General features: G+C 41.4%; 1 protein-coding gene across 1 annotated transcript in view; it reads right to left on the bottom strand.

Annotated features, from left to right (window-relative positions):
* The window catches only part of cwc22 (CWC22 spliceosome associated protein), a 112,811-nt gene extending 87,957 nt beyond the window's left edge, over window positions 1-24,854 (bottom strand). Inside the window, exon 1 of the mRNA XM_043693495.2 lies at window positions 24,668-24,854. Coding sequence (XP_043549430.1) covers window positions 24,668-24,678 — 11 coding nt within the window. The 5' untranslated portion in view covers window positions 24,679-24,854. The remainder of the gene's footprint in view (window positions 1-24,667) is intronic.
* Between the last annotated feature and the right edge of the window lie 1,699 nt (window positions 24,855-26,553).

Genomic DNA, 26,553 nt, shown 5'->3' with positions numbered 1-26,553 from the left:
ACAACATTGAATAGTTGTAAACAAGGCACAATCATATTAGACAGAAGGAGACCAATAAAGACAACGAAGAACACAAAGCAAGGTGAAGAATGTATCTAAGAGAGCGCACAAAGTCTGATTAATAACATTGATAAGTTACAGTCATAAATAGCCTTGTGAGAATATGGTGCTGTAGCAATAGGGGATATGAGGGTTAAAAATGGTGAGGGTTAGGCACTTGGTATTCATGGATACAAGTGCCCAGAGAGGTTGAGGAAGGATGTCAGTATCAAATGAGTACTGCCAACACACCTCCCTTTTCTTTTCCTTACTTATCTTTTCTCGAAAGGGTTAAGGATGCCAGTCTACAGACTACAGGTTAACGTCAGTGATGGTACCAGGGTTGAGGGTCAACAAGCACTTACAGTCATTGAGTCATAGAGATGTATAGCACATTTCTATGACTCAATGACCCCTCAGTCCAACTCATCCATGCTTAACAGATGTCCTAACCTAATTTAGTCCCATTTGCCAGCATGTGGCCTATATTTCTCAGAACCCTTCCTATTCATATATCCATCCAGATAGCTTTTAAATGTTGGAATTGTACCAGCCTCCACCACTTCCTTTGGCAACTCATTCCATACATGCACTACCCTGTCTGTGAAAAAGTTGCCCCTTCGTTCCCTTTTAAATCTTTCCAATATGGATTTGAAACAAATTGACATATTAAAAAGGTAAGTTAACAAAATTGAGACTTGTGAAATCATATTTATTGGTTAAGGAAAGCAACCTTACTGACAGAAAACAGCAACCATGGCAGACATTTTGGAGCTCCACAAGATGCAGTGTCAGGATTACGGTTTTGCAGTGATCTAAGTTGTGGAATTTATATACAAGTAAGTATATATTTCAAAATATGAATTTTTAAACTTTTGGCCAAGAAAAGTTCTCCTTTCTTCCTAAAAATCCATGGAAGACCACCTCATAATAAGAGGTCCTATTAAGGGATCCAATCTCTCCAATAATTACATAAGCTCGGATCATAACACTTACATGTTTGACTTGTAAAGCAGATCACAAGAAAGGAAACTTGGAGGTGTAGCATATGCTAAGAAGGATACCCATCAATTGCAAAAGGTTGTAGTTTGGTTGGAAGAATGAGCAGATACAGGACAAATGAAATTTAATACAGTTAAGTGTCTGTGATGCATTTTGAAAGAAGATACAATGGAAGTAATGTTAACACAATTCTAGAGAGTCTGTTAGTACAAAAAAAGTTTCCAGGTGCAAACCTCCTTTAAGATGGCACGACATTCTAAGAAAGTGCAAGCAAAGTAGTCTCACCACGGATTTGTTGAGTAGAGGCATTAAATCCAAAAGCAGGATGCTATGCTGAACTGTTAGAAAGGGCTGCTTGGGCCACAACTTTTGAATAATGCACCTAGCTCTGGTCACTGCACTTTCTGAAGTGTATTCACCAGAATAGTTCGAGCAATAACAGAATTTAGTTACAAAAGGTTATTCTACATGGAGATTTTTTTTGGAGCAAAAAAGATTTTTGAAGATTAGCAAGTGCTTTCCACGATTATAGCAAGTTCTTTTAAGGTCAAAGAAAAGTTGTTCAATTAGCTGATAGAAAAAGTCAAGTAGACACACTGGTAAGAATGTTTTTTTTAAAATGCAGCTGGTGGCAATGACGTGCAACTTGCTACCTATCATAAGGTTAGTGGAAGCCGTAATTATTAATGATTTCAAAAGAAATTTGGATGGTCACCTGAGGAAAAATGGAGGAATTCAAGAATACAATCGAGGAATGGGACTTACTGAATTGCTGCACAGAGCGCTGATAATGTACACTATGTTGAAAAACACCTTCACTAAAATGCCTCTAAGAAAAATTATTTTAATACAGCTAAAAGGTAAAACTAGTTATCTGCACCGGCTTTCTGTTGAGGGTGCAATTGTAGTCAAGAACCTAATAAAAGCCAATTGCATATGTCCTTACATCCAAACAGCAAATCATAGTCGAGAAGTGAGCACCTGCAATACATAAACTTGATCTAATAATATTTGTATAAGGTGATTACAGAACAACCACTGTCAGGGATAATACCTAATTGTGCCACTTCTGCATTTTACCACAATATCTTGCCAATCTTGAAAAGACAATACCTTGTTAAGATGATGTTTCAAACCAAATTATTGTCGATAATAATGCATGTGTCATATTAAATTAAATAAAAATGCACAGTCATTCTAACTCCAGTTTCTGTTCAAGGATTTGAATATTTAACTAATAAAGACATGAAAATGCAATGATGTTCCGTTCTCTGTACTCATGTGGCACTTTTTCAATTCTTTTTTTTCCAATTCACGATCTTTCAGTTTCTGAATGAAGGACCGAAACACACAAATTTGAGATGGGGATTTCCAAATCAAGTGCATCATTCAGTGAGGACACAACACATTGTATCATAAAACATTATGAGCAACTTTACTGTCTTAAAACGTCCCCAAGCACTTCTAATCTGATGCAGCTCTTTAAGCACTGCCTCATTTCTCCACGTTCGAACAGAGACCAACAACCTTGAAATCAATTAATAATCTATTTTTGCGCAAGTTGGCAAACAGATAAATATTGTCACCACACCATGTAAATTGTTATTCTTCAAAGAGTGCTGCAGGATCTTTTATATCAAGTAGAGGAGTTGGCTTGATGTTCCATCCAAAAGACTACACACTGGACAGTGCAACATCTCTACAGTACTGCAGAACTGTGGAAACCTAAGTTACGTGCTCAAATCTTGGGTTGGAGTTTCAGCCCATGAGCTTATGCCTCAGGACTGCTTTCAAGTGAAGTACAGTCAACATACAAATGGAAAATCATTTCTTACAAATTATGTCTCCATGTATGTCATCTTTCAGCCAACTATAAAGGCCCTAACCAGAGTGAATTTAATTTGATTTCCAACAGATGGAATTTAAGATTGCAAAACTGATTGCAGTACAAACGTTTTTATTCTAGGTGACTCTTCATCAGAGCTGAAGTGAAGTGAAGTGTGGAGGGGACAGCATTCATGTTATAATTTTGGGGGTGGGGGGTGGGGGTCGGGGTAGTGGTGTAGGGTGCTGATGCAGAAAAGATGCCCAACATTCAGGTTAAGTGATCAACTAAACTCGAAACATTAGGTTGCTCTCTCTCCACGGATGCTGTCTGACCCGCTGTGATCTCCAGCATGTGGTTTTCAGTAAAGTTTCCCACATCTGCAGTAATTTGTTCTTAAATTCTGTGTGCTTTCAGAGCACTAAGTACGAGTCTTGGGTCAGTGCAAGCAGACTCAAATCCATGACTTGACTCCTGAGACAAGTCCCAGTCATGCCATTTGAACACAACTTAAACAGACAATTTCACATAGTCCTGCAAACTGCATTGGTAAAGATGTGTTCTTTTACATCACGTTAAATAAACTCAAGTAGAATACTGGCTAATTTATTATGGAACTGCCCCAATTAGCCATTTAGCCGAGATAACCCAATGGTGAAATTATCAGTTGTTCCTGTAAAATGAACAGGAAATCCACTAAAGGATAAAAACCAAAAGAATTACGGATGCTGGAAATCAGAAACAAAAACAGAAATTGCTGGAAAAGCTCAGCAGGTCTGGCAGCATCTGTGGAGAGAAATCAGAATTAAGCTATTAGGTCCAGTGACCCTTCCTCAGAACTAAAATGGTAATTGTTGATTAACCAAACTCATGGATGCTCATCAGATGATCACTCACCCAATTTGGATAAGGGTTAGGGCACACCAGAGTGACAAAATCTTAGGCAAGTCAAAAGTGATGGCTGCACCATGGTCTCAACCACCATGAAAAGGTATGCACCAAAATGATAGCTCTGATGTGTAAGAAACTAGACTGTTTTACCATGTCTTATGAATTCTCTTTAATGTTTAAGGATAATGGTGAAAAAGAAAGCAAAGAATGTTAAGGTGTAATGGTGAAAAGGGAAGCAAAGATTGTGTCACTATCATGGTGTGTACCAAAATGGATGGTACCAAGATGCTTCTGTCCAAGTACTACCCAGCACTATCAGGTTAACAAAGCACTTTGGAGAGGTCAATCAGGAAAGTGGATAAAATGAATCAATGGAAGAAAAGATAGATTATCTCCCCAACATGCAGATAGGATAACTCAGCAGGTCTGGCAGCGTTGATGAAAAGAGAAACACAGTAAACTTTTAGAGTGCAAAAGACTCTTCTTTAGAACAGTTCTCAATAAATGCTGCCACACCCGTGTTTCTCGAGCATTTTCTACTTTTATTTCAGATTTTTAGTATTTGTATTATTTTGCTTTTACTTGAAGGTTATCGCCCTGATAGCACTGAAGAATTCGAGAATGTTTGCCTGTTCACCTCCCTGCTTTCCTAAACAAGGCCTCCGAGATGCACTAGGCTTTTGCACTGCAGTATGAAAAGGCAGAAAATACATTTAACTGCATTCACAACATGGTGGATTGCCGAAAGACAGCATGCTAAGCAGAAAAAGCCAACAGCTTTTCCAGAGCTAATCCCAAACATTATTCAGAATCTTTTACTGTACAAAGGCAATTAATTTTAAGATGCCAACAAGTTGAAAAATAAAGACACTTGCACATATTTACTGTGTGATTATGCTTTTATTTGGTTTTATTTTGATATAGGTTGCACTTGCAGGCTAGTCAGATCATGCAAGAGCTTTTTCAGCTATCCCAAATCTCTGCTCAAAACCAATTTGAAAATTGACCCCTCCAATTTGGCTGATCACGATTTTGCTGTATCTCAAAGCCAACTGGAACACTGGCATACAAATTCACTTCTGTACAGACTGTTTATTACAAATGAAAAATACACTTCAAATGTACATCACAAAAGAAGCCATTTTGGAGCTTCTGAAGGTGAAAATACTATCAAAAGTATATCTATTTTGATGCACCTCACGTTACCAATTAAGCAAAAGAAAGTTGTGACATTGTCAAAATTCAGTAGAATTCCAACCTACAATAAGATATCAAGTAACCATTCACAAGGGAACTCAATCATCATTCCGACGTTAGAATTGCTTCCATGCAAAATGGTTTGACACTGCAAAACTGCACGTCAGAGAGTAGGCAAGGCACAGAATTGAAAAGTTGAGGAATAGTTGAGGTAATCAACACCCATCTCAATATCTGTATACCTTTGCAAATTACCTTATGCAAAACGCCTAGCAAAATTTTCCCCTTCAACGACCATGCCTGAACAATGTTGTTTAACAACATAGCAGACTTGGAGTATATACTTGCAATTCAGTTGCTTTGCAATACAAAGCTAAACAATGACAAGCACGGTGTTGCTGGTAGCAGCTGAGGAGCAGGAGAATTGACGTTTTGGGCATAAGCCTGATGACGATTCCTGATGAAGGGCTTATGCCCAAAACGTCAATTCTCCTGCTCCTCAGTTGCTACCTGTCCTGCTGTACTTTTCAATCAATACACTCTCGACTCTGACCTTCAGCATCTGCAGTCCTCACTCTCTCTTCCATATATCAGTAAGGAGCAAGACTGTTTAGAAGAAAAGCAAAAAGTAGTTAACTCTGATGGAAAAGATCAAGGTGGAAGCAGTTTGCTGACAATGAAGAAATCATCACTACCAATTTGGAAAAAATCTTCTAAAAATGTAACTAAAATAAATTATAATTTTGACAGCATGGAGTCAAGTGCAATTTCTAAAATCAACATTTATACATTATCAACATCATGTACATTATCTTGCCATAATGATCATACAATGATTCACTAATTTTCTATTTTGGTAAGAGTAACTGAATTTTCAGTTTTGGGCGGCACGGTGGCACAGTGGTTAGCACTGTTGCCTCACAGCGCCAGAGACCTGGGTTCAATTCCCGCCTCAGGCGACTGACTGTGTGGAGTTTGCACATTCTCCCCGTGTTTGCGTGGGTTTCCTCCGGGTGCTCCCGTTTCCTCCCACAGTCCAAAAATGTGCAGGTCAGGTGAATTGGCCATGCTAAATTGCCCGTAGTGTTAGGTGCAGGGGTAAATGTAGGGGAATGGGTCTGGGTGGGTTGCACTTCGGCGGGTCGGTGTGGACTTGTTGGGCGAAGGGCCTGTTTCCACACTGTAAAGTAATCTAATCTAATCTAAAGTTACCCAAAAACACAAGTTAGAAATTAAATGAGAGTTCGTTAAGATTTAAGATATTTCAGGAGGGCCTAAACAAGGCATGTAAACTGCAACAGATTGCTAATTTTTAAAACATAGAACATAACAGCGCAGTACAGGCCCTTCGGCCCTCAATGTTGCACCAAGCTGTGAACCCAATCTGTAGCCCATCTAATCTACGCTATTCCATTCTCGTCTACATGCCTAACCAATGATCATTTAAATGCCCTTAAAGTTGGCCAGTCTGCTACTGTTGCAGACCACAGGAAATGACATGCCAGAGAAAGTGGTAAATTTAAAATATATTTGGAAAGGCACATGAACAGCAAAGGTCCAGAGAGACAAGGACAGACAAGTTAGACCAATCTAGCCCGGGAAACCTAGTCGGCATGGTAACTTACTTGTAAAAGTGAACAATGACAATTTAACATACAGGAGTAAAACATTCCCCTTTACCTATTTAATTCCAGCCAAAATAGAGATTTAACAAAACAATCCGTTTTCGCAAATTCTCAAACTTGAATATTTGACCCAATTTTGAAGCACGCAGATTCCTTCTAATAAGGCATACATGAAAGGAAGCAAAACCAAAAGGAGTCAAATAATGCAATCTGCCCTGTAAAATGTACAACAAAAGCATCTGGTTGTTCTCACCCTGCATTAGCAACAACATCATGATCGATCTCAAAGGGTGAGGAGAAATGAACAACATCTGAAACAATTCATAAGTTGCCTCAAAAATCAATATTGCTTTATTCCAAAAAAATCATGTACATCTATGGTCACTTGGTGTCTTTGAAAGTGGAGCATCAGCAGGATAACATCTTTGAAGTGGAATTCGGAACTGCCTCAGAAAGCACTGTCCAATGAGGTATTGAAAGAAACCTTGAATAAAGTTTCAAGGAGAAACAATATGTAGATAAGGTACTTTTAGAAAAGGATAAAGGTTTAGAGAATGCTTGAATATTACCAATTTATCATAGGAGCAAAGGAGATCCTTGCTGGCTTTTTTAGCACAGTGATAGTATCCCTACCTGGAAGCCAGGAGACTCAGGCCCAGGTCCCACCTGTTCCAGAGCTGTGTAAAACATCTCTGAATAGCTGATAAGAACATCGCCTTGTTTTTAAGAAAAAGAGAATCTGTAACTAATAAATAAGTACAGAAGGCTTACAATTCTTTGGAAATTAAAAAATAATCTGGAAAATGGAACAGGAAATTACTTTTTCTGAATAAGGTATTGAGGGGTCAGTTTAGAATTGTCAAGGAGCACAAGTTAAATTAGGAAATACTTTCTTCAGTAGAAACTTGTTAATACATAAGACTAGTACATTCTGTATGTACACGCTACTATTTTAAAGTGATCAACAGATCAATCATTTGAAGGAATGTGAAAACATAGCTCTGAGAACAGTCTGTATTGACCCAATTCAAAAACAGTGCAGACACCGTCAACTAAATGGCCTCTTTTTGACCTACACATTTTTAAGATGCTCTTTTCCTAATCTTCTGCTCCAGAGTTCACAGATTAGTTGAATGCTTCTCAGCCCACTTAGTTCATTCCAAAAGGTATAATAAAATAGACATTTGTAGTACAGATTGAAATTGGCAGATATGATAGGGGCATCACAGAGACATGATTGCAAGGTGATCAAGGCCGCAAACTAAATACCCACTAACATGGGTCCTATCGAAAGGATTGGCAGATTGACGGGTGGTTGCCTTGTTAGAAAGAAATTACATCAAATCAAGAGCAAGATAGCATAAAATCTGTGTGGGTACAGGTGAGGAACCACACAGGAATAAAAAGACCATTATAAGAGTTATTTCCAGGCTTCCTTGCAGTAGTCAGCATGTGGAAAAGAAAATAAATCAGGAGACAGTAAAGTCATGCATTAAAATTCACTATGGCAGTAATCATGGGAACTGAATATGCAGTTGGACAGAGAAAATCAGGATGGCAGTGGATCCCAAAGAAAATGAGTTTGTGCAATGTTGATGAGGTTTTTTTTTGGTGGAGCTTGTGCTGGAGCCCATTGAGGAACAGGCAATTCTGGATTTGGTGATGTGTAACAAGACAGAGTTGATTTGGGAGCTTCAGGTGAAAGAGATGGTATAGCAACAAACTGCCTTTGAAACTGTTGATCTGGGTTCAATTTCTGTCAGGAAATAACTCAACGAGGGAATTAGGAGGGCAAAAAGGAACCATGAAATGCCTTTGGCAATCAGAACTGAAGAAAAAGCCAAGGCATTTTATACATATGTAAGGAGCAAAGGTAGCTAGGGGAAGGGTAGGTCCACTCAGGGACAAAGGAGGGAATTTATACGTCAACCCAGAAGCAGGTGAGGTCTTCAACTTTGCATTGGTATTCATAAGAGAGAAGGACACGGTGGATGGAGAGACTCAGGAGGGGAATTTGGTTATATTGGAGCACGTCAAGATAAAAACTGAGGTGGTGTTGCATGATTTATAGATGTATTAAGGTAAACAAGTTCTAGGACCTGATGGGATCTATCCAAGAACGCAGAGCGAGACAGGTGAGGAAGTTGCTGGGTCGTTGTACAAAATCTTTGTATCCTGTTTAGTTACACGAGAGGTCCTATAGGACTGAAGAATAGTCAACAGTGTTCCTTTGTTAAAGAAGGGCAACATGGAGAACCTGGCAAATTACAGGCTTGCAAGCCTACGTCAGTGATAAAGAAACTTTTGGAAAAGATTCTTAGGGATGGAGTTTACTCACATTTGGGAAACTATGGACATTTTAGCGATAGGAAGCATGACTTTTTGCAGGGAAGGTCATGCTTCACAAACTTTCATTGTCACTTTCTCAAAAAAATGGCAAAGATGATCAATGAGGCCAGAGCAATGGACGTTGTCTACATGAACTTTAACAAGGCCTTTGACATGGTCACTCATGACAAACTGATACAAAATCTAAAGTCACAAGGGATCCACAGTCAGCTGCTAAAATGGATACAGAATTGGGCGAGCCGTAGAAGACAGTAGTGGTGGAAAGCTGTTTTTCTGACTGGAGATCTATGATCAGTGGTGTTCCGCAGGCATCAGTGCTGGGACTGATGACTGCCGGTTGTTTGAAATATTTATGAATGATTTGGAGGAGAATGTAGGTGGCTTGATTAGGAAGTCTGCTGCCAACAGAAAGATTAGGGTGAACTATAGATAGTGAGCATGACTGCTAGAGGATACAGCAGGATAAAGATAGGCTGGAGACTTGGGCAGAGAAATGGCAGATGGTGTTTAATGTGGACAAATCCAAGTTGATGCATTTTGGAAGATCTAATGCAAGAAGGAAGTAAAGAAAATGGTAGAAACTTTAGTCACATCAACAACAGAGTAATCTAGGTGTAAGGTCCACAGATTCCTGAAAGTCACACTCCAAGTGGATAAGATGATTAAGAAGGTACATAGCATGCTTGCCTTCATCGGTCAGAGCACAGAGTATAAAAGTTAGCAGTCATGTTTCAGTTGTATAGAACTTTCGAACACATTTGGAATACTACGTACAGTTCTGGTTGCCACACTATCAAATGGTGGAGGCATTGGGGAGAAATAGTTTACTCAGATGTTACCTGGTTTGGAAGGGATTAGTTAAGAGGAGAGATTGGACAAAGTTGATTTGATTTCACTCGAACATTCTAGAATGTGAGGCAACCTGATAGAGGTTTACAAAAATTATGGACAGGTATGGATAGAATGGATTGGAGTCTTTCTTCACAGGGTAGAAATGTCAATTACGAGGGAACATACGTTGAAGGCAAAAGGGGCTAAGTTTAAAGGACACGAGAGACAGTTATTTTTTTTACACATGGGGTGGTCAGTGCCTGGAATGTGCTGCCAGACGTAGTGACGGAAGCAGATACAAGAGCAATGTTTATGAGGCATTGTGACAAGATTTTTGACAAAGCAGTTACCAGTGGGATATGGACTGGGTAGAGGCAAATGGTTTTTAGTTTAGAAAGACGTTGCATTGGTGCAGTCTTGATGGGCTGAAGGGTCTGTTCCTTGTTCTCCTTTTTCTTTGAACTCCAAAGGTTTGAAAAGGACAAGTTTGAATCAGATGCAAAAGTATTACACTCGAGTAAAGGTAACTACAAACACATGGGAAGAGCTGGCCAGGGTTGATTGGAAGGGGAGCCGAGAAGGGAAGATGGAGCAGCAATCACAGATGCTTCTGGGACAATTGAGGCGGCACAACAGAAATTCATCCTAAGGAAGAAGACACACACTATTGGAAGGACAAGGCAACCATGGTTGACAAAAAAAAAGTCAAGGAGAGCATAACAGAAAAAGAAAAAGCATATCAAGCAGTAAAGATTACTGGAAAGAGAGGGGATTTCAAAGTCTTTGAAAACCAGTGGGGAGCAACTGAAAAAGCAAGAGGTGGGGAGATGATGAAATAGGAAGGTAGGCTGGCAAGTAATACGAAGAAAATTGCTGGACTTTTTTTGTTATATGAAAGGTCAGAGAGAGGCAAGAGTGCGCAACAGATGAATGGAAAACGAGGCTTGGGAAGTGGTAATGAGGAACAAATAAATGGCTTAGGAACTGAATTGGTACTTTCCATCAGCCTACATGGTAGAAGACACCAGTAGTATACCAGAACTTCAAAAGAATCAGCTGGTAGAGATGAATGTAGTAGCCATCACTAAGTTGGTGTGCTGGGGAAGCTGAAAGGTGTAAAATAGATACATCACTCTGACTCGATTCTGAAGGAAATATTGAGGAAATTGTGAAGGCATCTTTCAGAAATCACTAGAGTTAGGAACAGTCTCAGAAGACTGGAAAATGCCTAATGGAGAGAGGCAGATGCGAAATAGAGTCATTATTAAGGATAAGATTGCAAAGTATTTGCAAGTGCATGGTAAAACAGGGCTGAGTCAGCATGACTTCGTCAAGGGGAGGTCACAACTGACAAATCTGTAACTGACAAATTTGTTAGAATTCTTTGAATAACAACTAAGTCAGACAAAGGAGAGCCAATGGATATCAGTGTGATTTCCAGAAGGCCTTCAACAAGGTGCCACACAGGAGGCTGCGAAATAAGATTAGACCTCGGCAGGTACTGGCATGGATAGAGGCTGACTGGTAGAAGATAGAGACTGGGGATACAGGAGTCTTTTTCAGGATGGCAGCTGGTGACTATCGGAATTCCGCAGGAATCACTCTTAGGACAACAAGTATTTATCTGATACAAAAGAAACTGACAGCATTGTTGCTAAGTTTGCAGATGACACAAAAATAGGTGGAGGCACAGGTAGTGTTGAGAAAGTAGGGAGGCCACAGAACGACTTGAACAGGCTCACCAAGTGTGGAATGCAATAGCAGATGGAATACAACGTGGCCAAGTGTGAGGTTATGCTTGGAAGGAGAACAGAGGCGTAGACTATTTTCGAAATGCAGAAAGGCTTCAGAAATCTGAAGCAACAACAACTTCCTCGTTCAGGATCCTCTTAAGGTTAACATACAGGTTCAGTTGGTGGTTAGGATGGCAAATGCAACATCGGCATTAATTTCGGGGCGGCTATAATACTAGAGTAGGGATATGTTGCTGAGGCTGTCCAAGAGTCCGGTCACACCGCATTTGGAATATTGCGATTGGTTTCGGGCCTGTATGTAAGGAAGGATGTGCTAGCTTTGGAGGGGTTTGGAGCAGGTTCACAAGAATGATCCTGGGAATGAAGGACTTGGTCATATCAGGAAACAAAAACCATAAGAATGGCAGATGCTGGAAACCTGAAACAAAAACAGAAACAGACCATTCTGAAGAAGGGTCACTGGACCTGAAACATCAACTCTGCTTTCTCTCCATAGATGCTGCCAGACTTGCTGGGATTTTCCAGCAACTTCTACTTTTGTTGGTCAGATAACAAGTGGTTGAGGGTTCTGTGTCGGTACTCAATACAGTTTAGAGGGATAAGGAGGATCACATTGAAACTTGGAGAATATTGAGGGGCCTGGACAGAGTTGACATGGAGATGTTTCCACTCGCAAGAGATGCTAGGACCCAAGGACACAGTCTCAGAGTGAAGGGACAACCCTTCGGAACTGAAGTGAGGAAGAATTTCTTCAGCCAGGTGTGATATTAAAAAGTTAACTTGCTCTGCTGACCTGCAGGAAATTGGATGTCCCGAGGCTAGGGTGGGATGCCTTGACTAACAGGTAAATTGTAAGAAATTATCTTATCATCTCCTATTATCCAGAGCCATTGACATAACCATTTCTTTGCCAATAGAGCGATTTACATTTTCATCCCCGATTCAGAAATCAATGAAAATATAATTGGAATTCTGACTACTCTCTGTAGTTAAAAAAAAATACAATTCACAACAGATCTGGCCATTAAGGGATGATTTGCATTTCACTTGTTTGTGGAGGTGAGGTGGTCACTGCAATGTATCTTGAGTACATGTGACTGCGAGGGAGTGATTGGGGGTTGCCTTGTGAGCATTACTGACTGTGATGTAAAGATTTTATATAGAGGAAGGACTGTTCCTTTGCTCAAACAGCTTCCCTGGACATGCCTTGTAAGCATGGTGAAGTGTTCAAGGTTTCTCCAAAGCTTGCAGTGTACAGTGCTTAATAAATTTTGCTTGTTCACAAAAGTTGGTGTGTTGCAGTTGCATCAAGTGCGTCAGGATCTCAGGGGTTAAAAAAGAACTTAACACAGAGGGTCGTGAATCTGGAACTCATTGCTACAGAAAGCTGTGGAGGTCAAGTCATTAAGTGTAATTAAGATATAGATAGTTCCTTGATTAGTACAGGGTTCAGGCATTACAGGGAGAAGGCAGGAGAATGAGGTTGAGAAATATAATCAGCCAGGATCAAATGGCAGAGCAGACTGGATGGGCTGAATGACCTACGTCTGCTTCCATATCTTATGGTCTATCGATAAACAGATGGTTTTTGTCCCTAATATTCAACTAATTTTCTTCGGGTTTGCCAATAACATTTTCACTATCCAAGTTAAAAGTTACTTAAAATATTCACACTGAAAGCACAAAAAGAAGCAGACTGAGGTTTAGAAGGCATGAGAATGTAGACATGAAATGTTACAACTCCAAGGATGTTATCAAATTATTTACTGTTTCATAATGCTTCACTCAATTGGGGGTCCAAAGGATTGCCCAAACCTTCTGAAATCACTCTAACCACTGGCATCTAAGCTTTACACCTCCACTTAAAATGCTCAGCATAAAATCAAATGAGGCTTTGATAAATTACAAGATACCATCTCAAAAGAGAACAATTTTGCAAGTTAATGTAGAAATGACATATACGTTTTGTGCTCATCTGTCACGAAGGTGAAGTTAATTCTGAATGCTGTGATTTTGTTGCAAAAGAAACCTCATGCCCAGACAGACTTAATTTTGATATTCCAGTGCAAAACCGATGTACCTATTTGGAAATATGTTCATATCCAATCAACAGGTACATCTTGTATTTCATTTCCATAGGCAACTGAGAGAGGCCTCAAAACATGCATAGAACAGCATGGTAAACACTGACTGATTCTTTTGAAAAAATAAATCACAATACTATTCAGCCAAGCAATCTGACATTCAGCCTTGTCTACAACCTATATTACTAAGTAAAGTGTTTTCATTGTTAGGTAAGCAAGGTAGATTGAAGAAGCAAAAGATTCAATCAAGAACCAAATTTATTTAAATTTAAACATTCACCTAATAATTTAAACAAGCTTTTATTTGATTAGCATGCCCATCCAATCTTCAATTATCCAAATTTAATATCATAAATGAGACTAACAAACGCCATTGACAACAAAATTGCCTGAAAAGGTGAAAATTGCATATTAAAATTTTTTTGAAGAGGTAGTAAACAGGATAAAGGGGAATCTGATGTAATAATTTGGATTTTCAAAAGACACTCATTAAAGGTACAGCAAAAAAGGCAAGAGCCCATGGTGTTGTGGATAGTATATTAGCATGGATACAGAATTGGCTAACAGTAGAAGAGTGTTGGGATGCAACAGTAGTTTCAGGTCTCATGGAGTGCACAGATATCAATGCTGGAGGCACATTTATTTCCACATATATTAATGACTTGAATGAGAAAAGTGAATGTACCAAAGCCAAGTTTAAAGATGGCACAAAAATAGGTGGGACAGCAAGTGGTGAGGATGGCACAAACAGTCTGCAGAAGCAGATTAACCTGAGTAAGCAAAAACTTGACAATAGAATATAATGTGGGAAAATGTACAGTTAAGTACTTTGGCATGAAGAAGAACTGAATATTACCTTATGTGGAACAAATTACAGAAAGTTACAGTGCAGAGGGATTTAAGAGTTCTTGTGTCTGAATCACAAGAAAATATCATCCAAGTTCAACAGATAGCAGGGAAGGCAAATGAAATGTTGGCCTTTATTTCTCAGAGGATAGAATATAAAAGTAGGGAGGTGTTCACTTGGTTGATTCCAGGTAGGGATGGATTTTCATTTGATCAGAGGTTGAGCTTATACTTGTGGGAGTTTACAAGAATGAGAGTAGACCTTATTAAAACATAATATTCTGAGGGGACTTGACAGGGTCAATGCTGAGAGGTTGTTTCCCTTTGTAGGAGTGTTGAGGATCAGATGGCATAACCTAGGACCAACAGGTCACCCATTTAAGACAGATGAGAAGGATTTTTTTAAAAATTCACCCCCACCCCCCACCCAGAGGGCTTTCAGTCTGTGGAATTGTTTTTTTTAATTTCAAAAATATACTTTATTCATAAAATATTTTGATGGTCTGTACAGTTGGTCATGCCATACATACAGAAACAAGCTGAAAATGTGTTGCTGGAAAAGCGCTGCAGGTCAGGCAGCATCCAGGGAACAGGAGAATCGATGTTTCGGGCATAAGCCCTTCTTCAGGAATGAGGAAAGTGTGTCCAGCAGGCTAAGATAAAAGGTAGGGAGGAGGGACTTGGGGGAGGGGCTTCGGAAATGCGATAGGTGGAAAGAGGTCAAGGTGAGAGTGAAAGGTCAGACTGGGGTGGGGGCGGAGAGGTCAGGAAGAAGATTGCAGGTTAGGAAGGCGGTGCTGAGTTCGATGGATTTGACTGAGACAAGGTGGGGGGAGGGGAAATGAGGAAACTGGTGAAATCCGAGTTCATCCCTTGTGGTTGGAGGGTTCCTAGGCGGAAGATGAGGCGCTCTTCCTCCAACCGTCGTTTTGTTGTGGTCTGGCGATGGAGGAGTCCAAAGACCTGCATATCCTTGGTGGAGTGGGAGGGGGAGTTGAAGTGTTGAGCCACAGGGTGGTTGGGTTGGTTGGTCCAGGTGTCCCAGAGGTGTTCTCTGAAACGCTCCGCATGTAGCCGGCCTGTCTCCCCAATATAGAGGAGGCCACATTGGGTGCAGAGGATGCAATAGATGATATGTGTGGAGGTGCAGGTGAATTTGTGGTGGATATGGAAGTTTCCTTTGGGGCCTTGGAGGGAGGTGAGGGGGAATGTGTGGGCGCAAGTCTTGCACCTCCTGCGGTTGCAGGGGAAGGTTCCAGGAGTGGAGGTTGGGTTGATGGGGGATGTGGATCGGACGAGGGAGTCGTCTTTACGGAATGCTGATAGGGGAGGGGAGGAGAGGGAAATATATCCTTGGTGGTGGGGTCCGTTTGGAGGTGGCGGAAATGACGGCGGATGATACGCTGTACATGGAGATTGGTGGGGTGGTAGGTGAGGACCAGTGGGGTTCTGTCCTGGTGGCGGTTACCAGAAACATTCCATTTCTTTGCATACAGAGATAAGAATTTATCATTTGTATATACAGGTCTGTACGTTTATCAATCATATATCCATATATTTAGCTGAGACATCAGCAGAGCTCAAATGACTGCATGGGCCCCCTGTTCTTCTTAGGCTGGCAGATGTTACACAGTGGTCTTTCCCCACCGCGCCTTGGCGGCAGCTGCCCCAAGCTTCAGTGCGTCCCTCAACACATAGTCCTGGACCTTGGAATGTGCCAGTCTGCAACACTCAGTCAGGGTGAACTCCTTCAGCTGGAAGATCAACAGGTTTCAGACCGCCCAGAGAGCATCCTTCACTGAGTTGATGATCCTCCAGACACAGTTGATGTTCGTCTCGGTGTGCGTCCCGGGGAACAGACCGTAGAGCACGGAGTAACGCATCACGGCGCTGCTCGGGACGAACCTTGACAAACACCACTGCATTCCTCTCCAGACTTCTTCTGCATAGACACATTCCAGAAGGAGGTGTGTGACAGTCTCGTCCCCCCCGCAGCTGCTTAGAGGGCAGCATGCGGTGCGGCTGAGTGTCCGGGTGTGCATAAAGGATCTCACAGGCAGAGCCCTTCTCACCACCAGTCAAGCCATGTCTTGGTGCTTGTTGGAAAGTTCTGGCAATGAGGCATTCTGCCAAATGACTTTGACAGTCTGCTCAGGGAACCACCCGATAGGATCCGCCCTCTCCTTTTCCCGAAAGGGCTCAAGGACACTACGTGCTGACCACTTCCTGATGGACTTGTGGGCAAAGGTGTTTTTCTTCATAAACTTCTCCACGAAGGACAGGTGAAATGGAACAGTCCAACTACTCGGAGCGTTCCGCCGCAGCGAGGCTAGGCCCATCCTTAGCAACACCGGGGACAGGTAGAACCTCAGTACATAGTGACACTTGGTGTCTGCGAACCGGGGATCCACACACAGCAATGGCCATCAGGGTGAGGGTGGCATTGGGTGTGTTTTTTCCCCTGTTGCCCAGATCTTTATACATCGAGTCCCTTCGGACCCGGTCCATCTTTGATCTCTACATAAATTGGAAGATGGCCTGGGTGACTGCAGCTGCACAGGTTCTGGGAATAGGCCAGATCTGTGCCACGTATAACAGCAATGACAATGCCTCACACCTGATGACCAGGTTTTTTCCCCGCGATGGAGAGCGACCGTAGCTTTTATCTGCCCAGTTTCTGCCTCACTTTGCTGATAAGTCCCTCCCCAAGACTTGGTGCACACCCCAGCACCCCCGAACCAAATACTCAGCATCTTCAGGTGGTTGGTCCTGATGGTGAAGGGGATTGAGGATTGGTTGGCCCAGTTCCCGAAGAGCATGGCCTCGCTCTTGCCTCGGTTTACCTTGGCCCCCTAGGCCCGTTTGAACTGGTCACATATGCACATGAGTCTGTGCACAGACAGCGGATCCGAGCAGAAAACGGCGACGTCATCCATGTACAGGGAGACCTTAACCTGCAGGCCCCCACTGCCAGGAATAGTCACCCCTCTCAGGCTCACATCCTTCCTGATGGACTCGGCAAATGGCTCTATGCAGCACACAAACAAGGCAGGAGAGAGAGGGCAGCCCTGCCTGACTCCAGATCTGACTGAGAAGCTATCTGATTCCTACCCAATGATTGAGACTCCACTGACAATGTTGGTGTAGAGCAGTCTGATCCAATTGCAGAGTGAATCACCGACCCCAGAGCAGACCTGACCCGGTTGGCGATTACCTTTGACAGAATTTTGAAATCCGCATTCAAGAGTGAGATTGGTCTCCAATTTCTGAGTTCCTCCCTCTCCCCCTTCCACTTGTAGATGAGGGTGATTATGCCTTTCCTCATGGATTCACTCATGGTACCTGCCCGAAGCATACTGACATACACCTCCAGGAGGTCCTGGCCAATCAAGTTCCACAGAGCAGAATAAAGCTCGACCGATAAGCCATCGTTTCCGGGAGTTTTATTCTTTTCGAAGGACTCGAGGGCCTTGGTCAGCTCGTCCAGAGACAGCGGCTGGTCCAGCCTCTCCCGTGTTCTGTCATCTAAGACCTCCGTGATAGAGGACAGGAACGACTGGGAGGCTGTGCTGTCGGTCGGCTTCGCGTCATACAGACTAGCATAGAATGATTTGCTGATCCTCATGATGTCAGCCTGAGATGACGTTATCGAGCCATCTTCTTCCTTCAGGCTGCTGAGCACGGAGCTTTGTGCACCTTCTGGAAGAAACATGAGCACATCTCGTCCTGCTCCACTGAGCGGACCCTGGGCCGGAAGATTATCTTGGAGGCCTCCGAGGCAAAGAGCGAGGCTTGCTGGCCCTTCACCTCCTTTAGAACCTCCGTGACATCAACCCCATCGTCTGCAGCAGGAGCAGGTTCTGCATACTTTCCTGGAGCTGGGACAGTCTGTGGAATTCTTTACCTCAGAGTGCTGTGGATGCTTGGTCATTCAGTATATTCTGAGGCTGATATAAACATTTTTAATCAGGAAGAGAATCAGGGGTTATGGGTAAAAGGCTGAAAAGTGGAGTTCAGGATCATCAAATCAGACATAATCTCACTGAATGTTGGAGCAGACTCAAAAGAGCCAAATGGTCTCCTGCTGCTCTTGTGTCTCACGGCCTGGAGGCATTCCTCACTCAGTGCTGAACATTTTTAATGCTTTCTTTCTAAGGTGTAATCCACAACCTGCTTGTTTATACCTCTTCATTTACTATTTCAAGGCATAGAGTTAAAAACTTTTGAACAACACTGAAAAAATTCAAATAAGAAAGCATACAGGATTCTAGATGTCATAAATAGTGGGCATAGAGTACAAGATCAGGAACTTAAAATGAATTTACACAAGACTTTGGAGTATGATGTAAAGTTCTGAGAATGATCTGAATGCATTGGAGAGTGTGAAGAAGGTGCTTACAAGAATGGTTCCAACAGTGAGAGACTTCAGTCATGAGAAAAGATTGGAGAAAGTGCGATTGTTTTTCCTTGAGGGGGCTAAGAGGAGATTTGATATAAGTTATCACAAATCACGCGGGGTATGCACAAAATGAAGAGACACTTCTCACTCAATGGATCAAGAACAGACAGCACAATTTGTAAATGTTATGCAAAAATGTAAAACGCAAGGCAAGAAAATTATTTTCTCACAACAGCTGGAAGTGTGGTGGAGGCATTCAAGAGGGCATTGGATGATTATTTAAATTGAAACTATCTGCAGGACGATGAGGAGAATGCACCAAGTTTAAAATGCTCAGCCAGCCAGTGCAAACACAATGGGCCAAAAGGATCTCTTGCACTGTACCTATTCTATGATTTTGTGCTATTTCATTTCTATTTTCCTGACAGGATACCACCAAATTAAACATAGGCATTTTTACATGTCGGTAAGGTATGACAATACTGTGGGTACTGAATTCTTTTATTGCCATTTCATCAAGATATAGACAGGATTACGGCCAGAGAAGAGTAGCACTGCAAAACCCTCCAGACATTTTGAAGTCAATTCTGTCGAACCTCCTTCCAGAACAGGGTCAACAGCCTTTTAATCTGATGAGCCCAAAATAATAACTACTGGGTGCTGCAAGCGGAAAATACAGCATTTCAGAAACAACATCTTGGAAAATTGCCCCGAGTGCCTGGTTGAATACATAACTTACTTCCAATAATAAACAAAATATATGGATTAAATTTGTGAATCAATAACATTAGAAATTAAAATAAATCCAACTCTAAATCATGGCATTTTTGATTTCATTAATTACCACTGTCAATAAAGTCACTTGAAAACAAACTAAGTTATGATGCAAGGAATTAAGGCAGTTTTTGACACTCATGATTTGAATATAGTATCTATCATCACATTCAAAATAATTCATCTCAGTTATATTAGAAACAATACTGATTAATCACAAAACCATACTGCGAACCAAATGCATTATCTCTAATCATGATACAACTTACCCTCAAACTGGTTTACAGCATAGTAACTTTTTCATAAAATAATAACTTGCAATTGAAATTGCAGCTTAAGGATTCGTCTGTTAGTCCCTGCGAAAATAAACTGCATTTCTTGAATATGTTCTTCAAATTCACTTTTATGTTGACATAATTCAAATGGGAAAAACTAGCCTCAAATTGTATCTTCAAGAACTGTACATGACACTGGAGCCACAAACTTCAGATTCCTCCTTTAGAATGAAATCTAAATCATTGATTTGAACAATTATCGGAAGTAGTGACAGAACTGAAAGCACTTCCAGCACTTGAAAAACTTCTGTTTATTCCTGCTCTTTGCCCACGCCTTTCTAAACAATTTTTAATCTTGTTTCCAATCCTCTCATCCCCCTTCAATACTGTTTGGCAATCCATGCTTAGTACTTGAATAACTTTTGTTCTCAAACAATTGTGGAACCCATGTTCCCAGTTTTGACATGAACCTAAGGTAAACATCACAAAAAAAAGGCAAATTAAAATCCATCTGAATACAGTCAGACATTGATTTGGTATTTTGAGCTGTTTAACAAATGTGCACATCAACACACGAGAAACCAGAGAGACATAGGTTCAAAATCTGAAAATTTCACAATAGCTCCTCCTACAGCACCTTCCAAACCTGCGATATTCACCAATGAGAAGGATAAGGGCAGCAGAGGCATGGGAGCACCATCACTTCCAGGTTCTCCTCCTTGAAATGAAATTGATGATTCTTCACTATTGCTGGGTCAAAATCCTATTACTCTTTTCATCAGAGCACTGTCAGTGTGAAAATCCCCCAATGAAATACTACGATTTAGAATCCATGGGAATTAGGGATGGGCATAAAATGCTGGCCGAGCTGGTGATGCTCACTAACATTCAGTGTACAAATAGAAATTATCTGCAATGGTAATACAAGTGCACTAGTGTCCAACAGTTTACAATCAAACTAAAAGCACAAGAAAACTCTTCCTGGATAGTGTGAAAAGTAATTTCTTCTAGTCCCTTTCATAGATATTTATTTGTCAGTACATCCCAAAGTACTTCTTAGTCAATAAACTGTTTAGAAAGTACAAAGATTACGTTTCGACAGAAAATCTGGCAATCAATTTGCATATGTTAAGAGCCAAAAACAAAGTCCGATTTTTAATCATGTTGGTTGACGAATTAATATTGTTCAAGACACTGGGAGAACATTCCTTTCTTCAAATAATGTCAGAGATCTTTTTGATTGATCCAAAAGGTGAGATGGGGCATCAGAATAAGATCTCACCCAAAAGACAATATCACCAATGTCCTCATGCCATTATTCATACACTAACATGCCACCTGGGTCATGGACTCAAATCTCTCAATTCTAAGTTCAACAGTCAACCCAATGACACATAAGCAAAGCTTAGCCTAACATAATTTCATTTGGAATATTTCAACAAGAATGAGTTGAAAACTCAACTTCCCGGCAAAAAGGACCACGAATACATATTGAACATCTTTCAGGGGACATACCATCTAAAGCATAATTCAATTTCTGATTGCTGGGTTAGTCTTGAGGTCAACGAGGTAAAAACAATGACTGCAGATGCTGGAAACCAGATTCTGGATCAGTGGTGCTGGAAGAGCACAGCAATTCAGGCAGCATCAATTGCTGTGCTCTTCCAGCACCCATAGTCTTGAGATCAGACCAGCCAGTTGATCAGTTTCGGGTCACTGCATTGTTAGTGTGCCTGCCCCTCTGTAAACAATGACCAGGTCTCCAGCCTTTCACCTCAAGCCAATAGTCACCATTCTCAAAGGTCTGGTGTACCGAGTACAGCTCTTGGTCCTGTGAGGTTTCAGAAGCCTGATTGGTGTACAATTCAAGGATATGCTTGAGGGCAATGACAAGTACACAGTCGTACAGCAGCCACAAAAATAGGGATGTGCAAAGAGTGAATGATAAAAGATTCACTGGTTTACTGTAACAAACACCATGGGACACTCACTACCAATCAATAAAATAATCACAGTTTTCAGAATCATATTTCATGTCTTAAGATCATTCAATAACTCTTAACATACTGCAAATTCACATGCTAAGACTTGGCAGTGAGCATTGCAGACCACACTTCGTGGAAGAATATCAAGGCCAAGTCAGAATATTTCATGTGGAGCTGAAGAAGGCATTTGGTTACAAGTGGAAACTTTATTCGAGATTTTGAGGATGCAACTAGTGATATAGGTAAGTAGTGGATATCATATACCTGGATTTCCAAATGGCATTCAATAAAGTCTCACAAAAATAAAACAGGCAAGTTGAACTGGGACAAAAATATGATCATGGATAGATGACTGATTCATGGGCAAGTAGTGAATGGAGATGAACAATACACCTTCAGCATTGCACTGTATAAAGACAGCAATTTCAAGTTGCCAGGCTATGACTTGGGGAATGTTGCAGTAATCAACATTGCGGTCTCAGCTATTACAATCTATATTCATCATTCAGCTGAAGATACAAACAGTAAGGTATCTACGTTTGCTGATGACACTGAGCTAGTTGTAAATGTGAGCTCAAGGAGTTACAGAGCAGCTAGATAGATGTAGACAGGTTGCTCAATAACTGAATAAGTTTGCAGTTAGGGTGTAATGTCAAGAAATGAAGCTTCTTCCTTTGGTCAACCAAATAAAAAACCAGAAATATTTTACAAAAACAAAGGGCAATAATGCTTGTAAGATAGTCTGATTTTTAATCATGTTGGTTGAGGAATTAATGTTGTTCAAGACACTGGGAGAATATTCCTTTCTTCAAATAATGTCAGATATCTTTTTGATTGATCCAAGAGGAGAGATGGGGCCTCAGAATAAAATCTCACCTAAAAGACAGTATCACCAATAATTCATGCACTAACATGTTACCCAGGTCATGGGCTCAAAAGACCTTCACGCAGAGATTTGAGCATGCTCTTTACAAGGAATGCACCAAGTGAGCATAAAAATACAGCAAGCAATGAGAAAGGCAAATGGTAACTTAGCCTTCTTTAAACGAAGACAGTGTACAGGAATAACAAAATCTTACTAGAATTGTAAAGTACTTTGCTGAAACACAACTGGGATGCAATGTAGTTTCCATTTCCATGTCTAAGGTTTGACTAAAGGCAGTCAAGTGAAGGTTAACTAGATTGATCCCTGGGATGACAGGCTGAATGACCTTCTGTGCCTTTGGAATTTCAAAGAATGAGAGGAGATCTCATCAAAACATACCAAGATCCAGAACAAGCTTGACAAGTTTGCCACAAAGGTTGTCTCCACCAACTGGAGAAGCTAAATCACCAAGGTAGATTCTTAAGATAAAAGGTGAGAATGAGTACTGCAGATGCTGGAGATTAGAGTCAAGAGTGTGGTGCTGGAAAAGCACAGGTCAGGCAGCATCCGAGGAGCAGGGAAAAAAAAAAAATCGACATTTCAGGCAAAAGCCCTGATTCCTGATGCTTTCCAGCACCACACTCTTGACTCTTAAGATAAGGAGATAGTCATTTAAGATGGAGGTGAAAAACATTTTGACTCAAAGGCCTGTAAATCTTGGAATTGTGCCATTGAGATCTGTGGATGATCAAATGCTGACTACATGTCAGACTGGGATAGGCTAATTTTTGAACTGTCAGAGAACAAAGAAATCTGGTAACCAGGCAAAAAAGTGGAGTTGAAGCCTAATATCAGCCACAATTGTAATGAGTTGATTATTGTAATAATCAACATATGATCTTCTCCTGTTCTTATCTCCTGCAATCTTGTGGAGAGATAGATTTACTCTTCTGAAGAAAAGCTAGGGAAACAAATTACAATATCCCAACTGCCTAACAAGTTCAGGTAACCCTGCACATTATGTATTAAATCTGGAACCTGTTCAGAACACTTAAATGATGCCACTTCTTTTTTTCCAATTAAATTCACAATTAAATACACAAACATCAAAACAGGTACATTTGTAATCAGCCAGATCTGATAAAATTGGTTCTCATTCAACATCTTGGACACTACTAGTTAGAAACATGCAAAAACACAGATTGAAAAGTTTATTAACAGACATTCACTTACCACTAAATTAACTTCAGTATTTCCTGAAATATGTATTTTTTAAAGCATGAATGATATGAAATCAATAGTTTGTTCTACTACTCTGCTCAACATAAATAATTTCCAGCCACAAGTTACAGCAAACGATACTAACAATTTCACTGTAAAAGCTTTGCAAAGTCATTTCACCCAACTTAAATCGAATGAGTGGATTACCTCTAGAAAAGGAAAAGTCAAATAAAAAAGGTAAATCTAGGGAAAAAATTAAATCTCAGAATCTTTGAAGGACAGGCGTGATCATGCTAACTTGAATGTCAGAAACATATTTTATAAACACAAACTTTACAGAAGAAATAAAAGCGGTGCGACCCTCGAAGTTAGGGGCAGGGACTTGAAACCAGAAATTTTAAACCTATACCCAGATTGGAAATCACCAATATTTTTCAGAGACCAGCATCAATCTGCGGACAACGACAGCGAAGGAAGACTAACTGCGCTCGGGCCCTCAGCCTGAGTCAGGCCCCTGACTATCAGCAGCACAGGGCTGGGATCACACGCAGCTCTGCGCGGGCCCCGACCTCATCCTGCAGCGTGTCCACAGCAATTAACCGGCACATCGTGCCCGCTGCCCGGCTTCCTGGTCACCAGCAGCTCCAGGCATCGCGGCCTGCGACCGGACGCGACTGAAACCCGGCCGCAGGAGCAGGAACTCACCGTCTGGGCATTTTGGAGCGCAGGGCGGCTGCCCCCAACTTAGTGCGAGGCAGGGCACCGCGCGACAGTCCGCTTCCAAACGACTAAACTTTACCGCCACAGAGACCTAACTTTCACTTTGCCATATAGTGCTATGCTGTGCTGTCCCACTGCAAGGAGACGGAGAGAGGCCGCGGCGCGCCGCCCACACACACACACACACACCAGGATGGCACAGTGACACAGCTAGCGCCTCCCCCGGCCGGAGGACCGAAGCACAGCTCCCCAAGCACCCACTTGCACCAGGAAACAAGATCCACCAGAGACTGGCTGAAAGGCTGAGCTTGTGGTGTCCTCTGTTGATGAGCGACTCGGCTTATCTACCGCGAACGCCGGTTCACATCCTTCTCCTCACTCTCATCCAATATACCTTCCGCACACTCCTTTCCCTGGTAAAATCCCCGGTGTATGATGCGGTATTTGCTGCCCAAATATAATTAAATGAAATATTTTAGGTAAATGTCATTGACCCAGCAAACTTTTCACTACCATCTTCAAGGAGAGGGGTAGCAAATACATGGCAAGACCAACATCTGTACATGCCAGTCCTCAAACTGACTTGGAAATATTTTATTCTGCAATTGAGGCAAAATCCTGGAGCTCCATCGACCCAAATGGAATGCAGCTTCTCATCACCTTCTCACGAGTAGTGGGCTGTAAATGCAGGCGTATACATTATTTAAAATGCCACTGAATAGCAGCAAGGTTTTACCCAAAGAGGGGATACGTGCCTTCACAAACAAATAAGCATGATTTGATCTTACAAAACCTTTCTTTCTATGGGCTTTATTATCAATGCAGAGTGTCAATCCATTTAATATTTTGTAAATTCCACTTTCGAAGTAGAATCAGTCTGGCTCAAGACTGGGATCCAGACAAGCTCTGACCTCACATCTTTAATGCATTGTCTGAGCTGAGATGTCACCTCACGAGAAAGTTACTTCAAAGAAGTTCTGGGATTTACATATTAATGAACCAAAACCTGCAACGAATTCTAAAAGATGAAAGACTCAACAATCCAGGTTTGTTCAATATATCATTTCAGTTGTGTGACACTGTAATCTTTTGCTATAAATTTTGTGTCTAATGATCTTATACTCCACAACCATCTGATGAAGGAGCAGCACTCCTAAAGCTAGTGCTTCCAAATAAACCTTTTGGACTATAATGTAGTGTCGTATGACTTTTAACTTTGTCCTCCCCAGTCCAACATCAGCTCCTCCACATCATTATAAAATCATGAGGGGCATGGATAGGGTAAATAGACAAGATCTTTTTCCAGAGATGGGGGAGTCCAGAACTGGAGGGCAAAGGTTGAGATTGAGAGGGGAAAATTTATAAGGGTCCTAAGGGGCAACTTCTTCATGCAAAGAGTGGTACATGTATGGATTGAGCTGCCAGAGGAAGTTGTGGAGGCTGGTACAATTACAACATTTGAAAGGCATCTGGATGGATATACGAATAGGAAGGGTTTAGAGGGATATGGGCCAAGTGCTGGAAAATGGGATGAGATTATGTTAGGATATCTGGTCTGCATGGAAGAGTTGGACCAAAGGTTAGATTAGATTCCCTACAACGTGTAAATAGGCCCTTTGGCCCAACCAGTCCACACCGACCCTCCGAAGAGGAACCCACCCAGACCCATTTCCCTGTGACTAATGCACCTAACACCATGGATAATTTAGCATGGCCAATTCACCTAACCTGCACAACTTTGGACTGTGGGAGGAAACCAGAGCAAACCCACGTAGACACGGGGAGAATGTGTAAACTCCACACAGTCACCCAAAGCTGGAATCAAATCTGGGACCCTGATGCTGTGAGGCAGCAGTGCTAAATACTGAGCC

This window comes from Chiloscyllium plagiosum, unplaced genomic scaffold (assembly GCF_037043375.1).
Source record: "Chiloscyllium plagiosum isolate Xiang-an unplaced genomic scaffold, Cpla_swu_hap1 HiC_scaffold_7, whole genome shotgun sequence".
Classification (NCBI taxonomy): Eukaryota; Metazoa; Chordata; class Chondrichthyes; order Orectolobiformes; family Hemiscylliidae; genus Chiloscyllium; species Chiloscyllium plagiosum.
The sequence above is the reverse complement of the archived record's forward strand: the minus strand, read 5'-3'. Positions and strand labels throughout refer to the sequence as shown.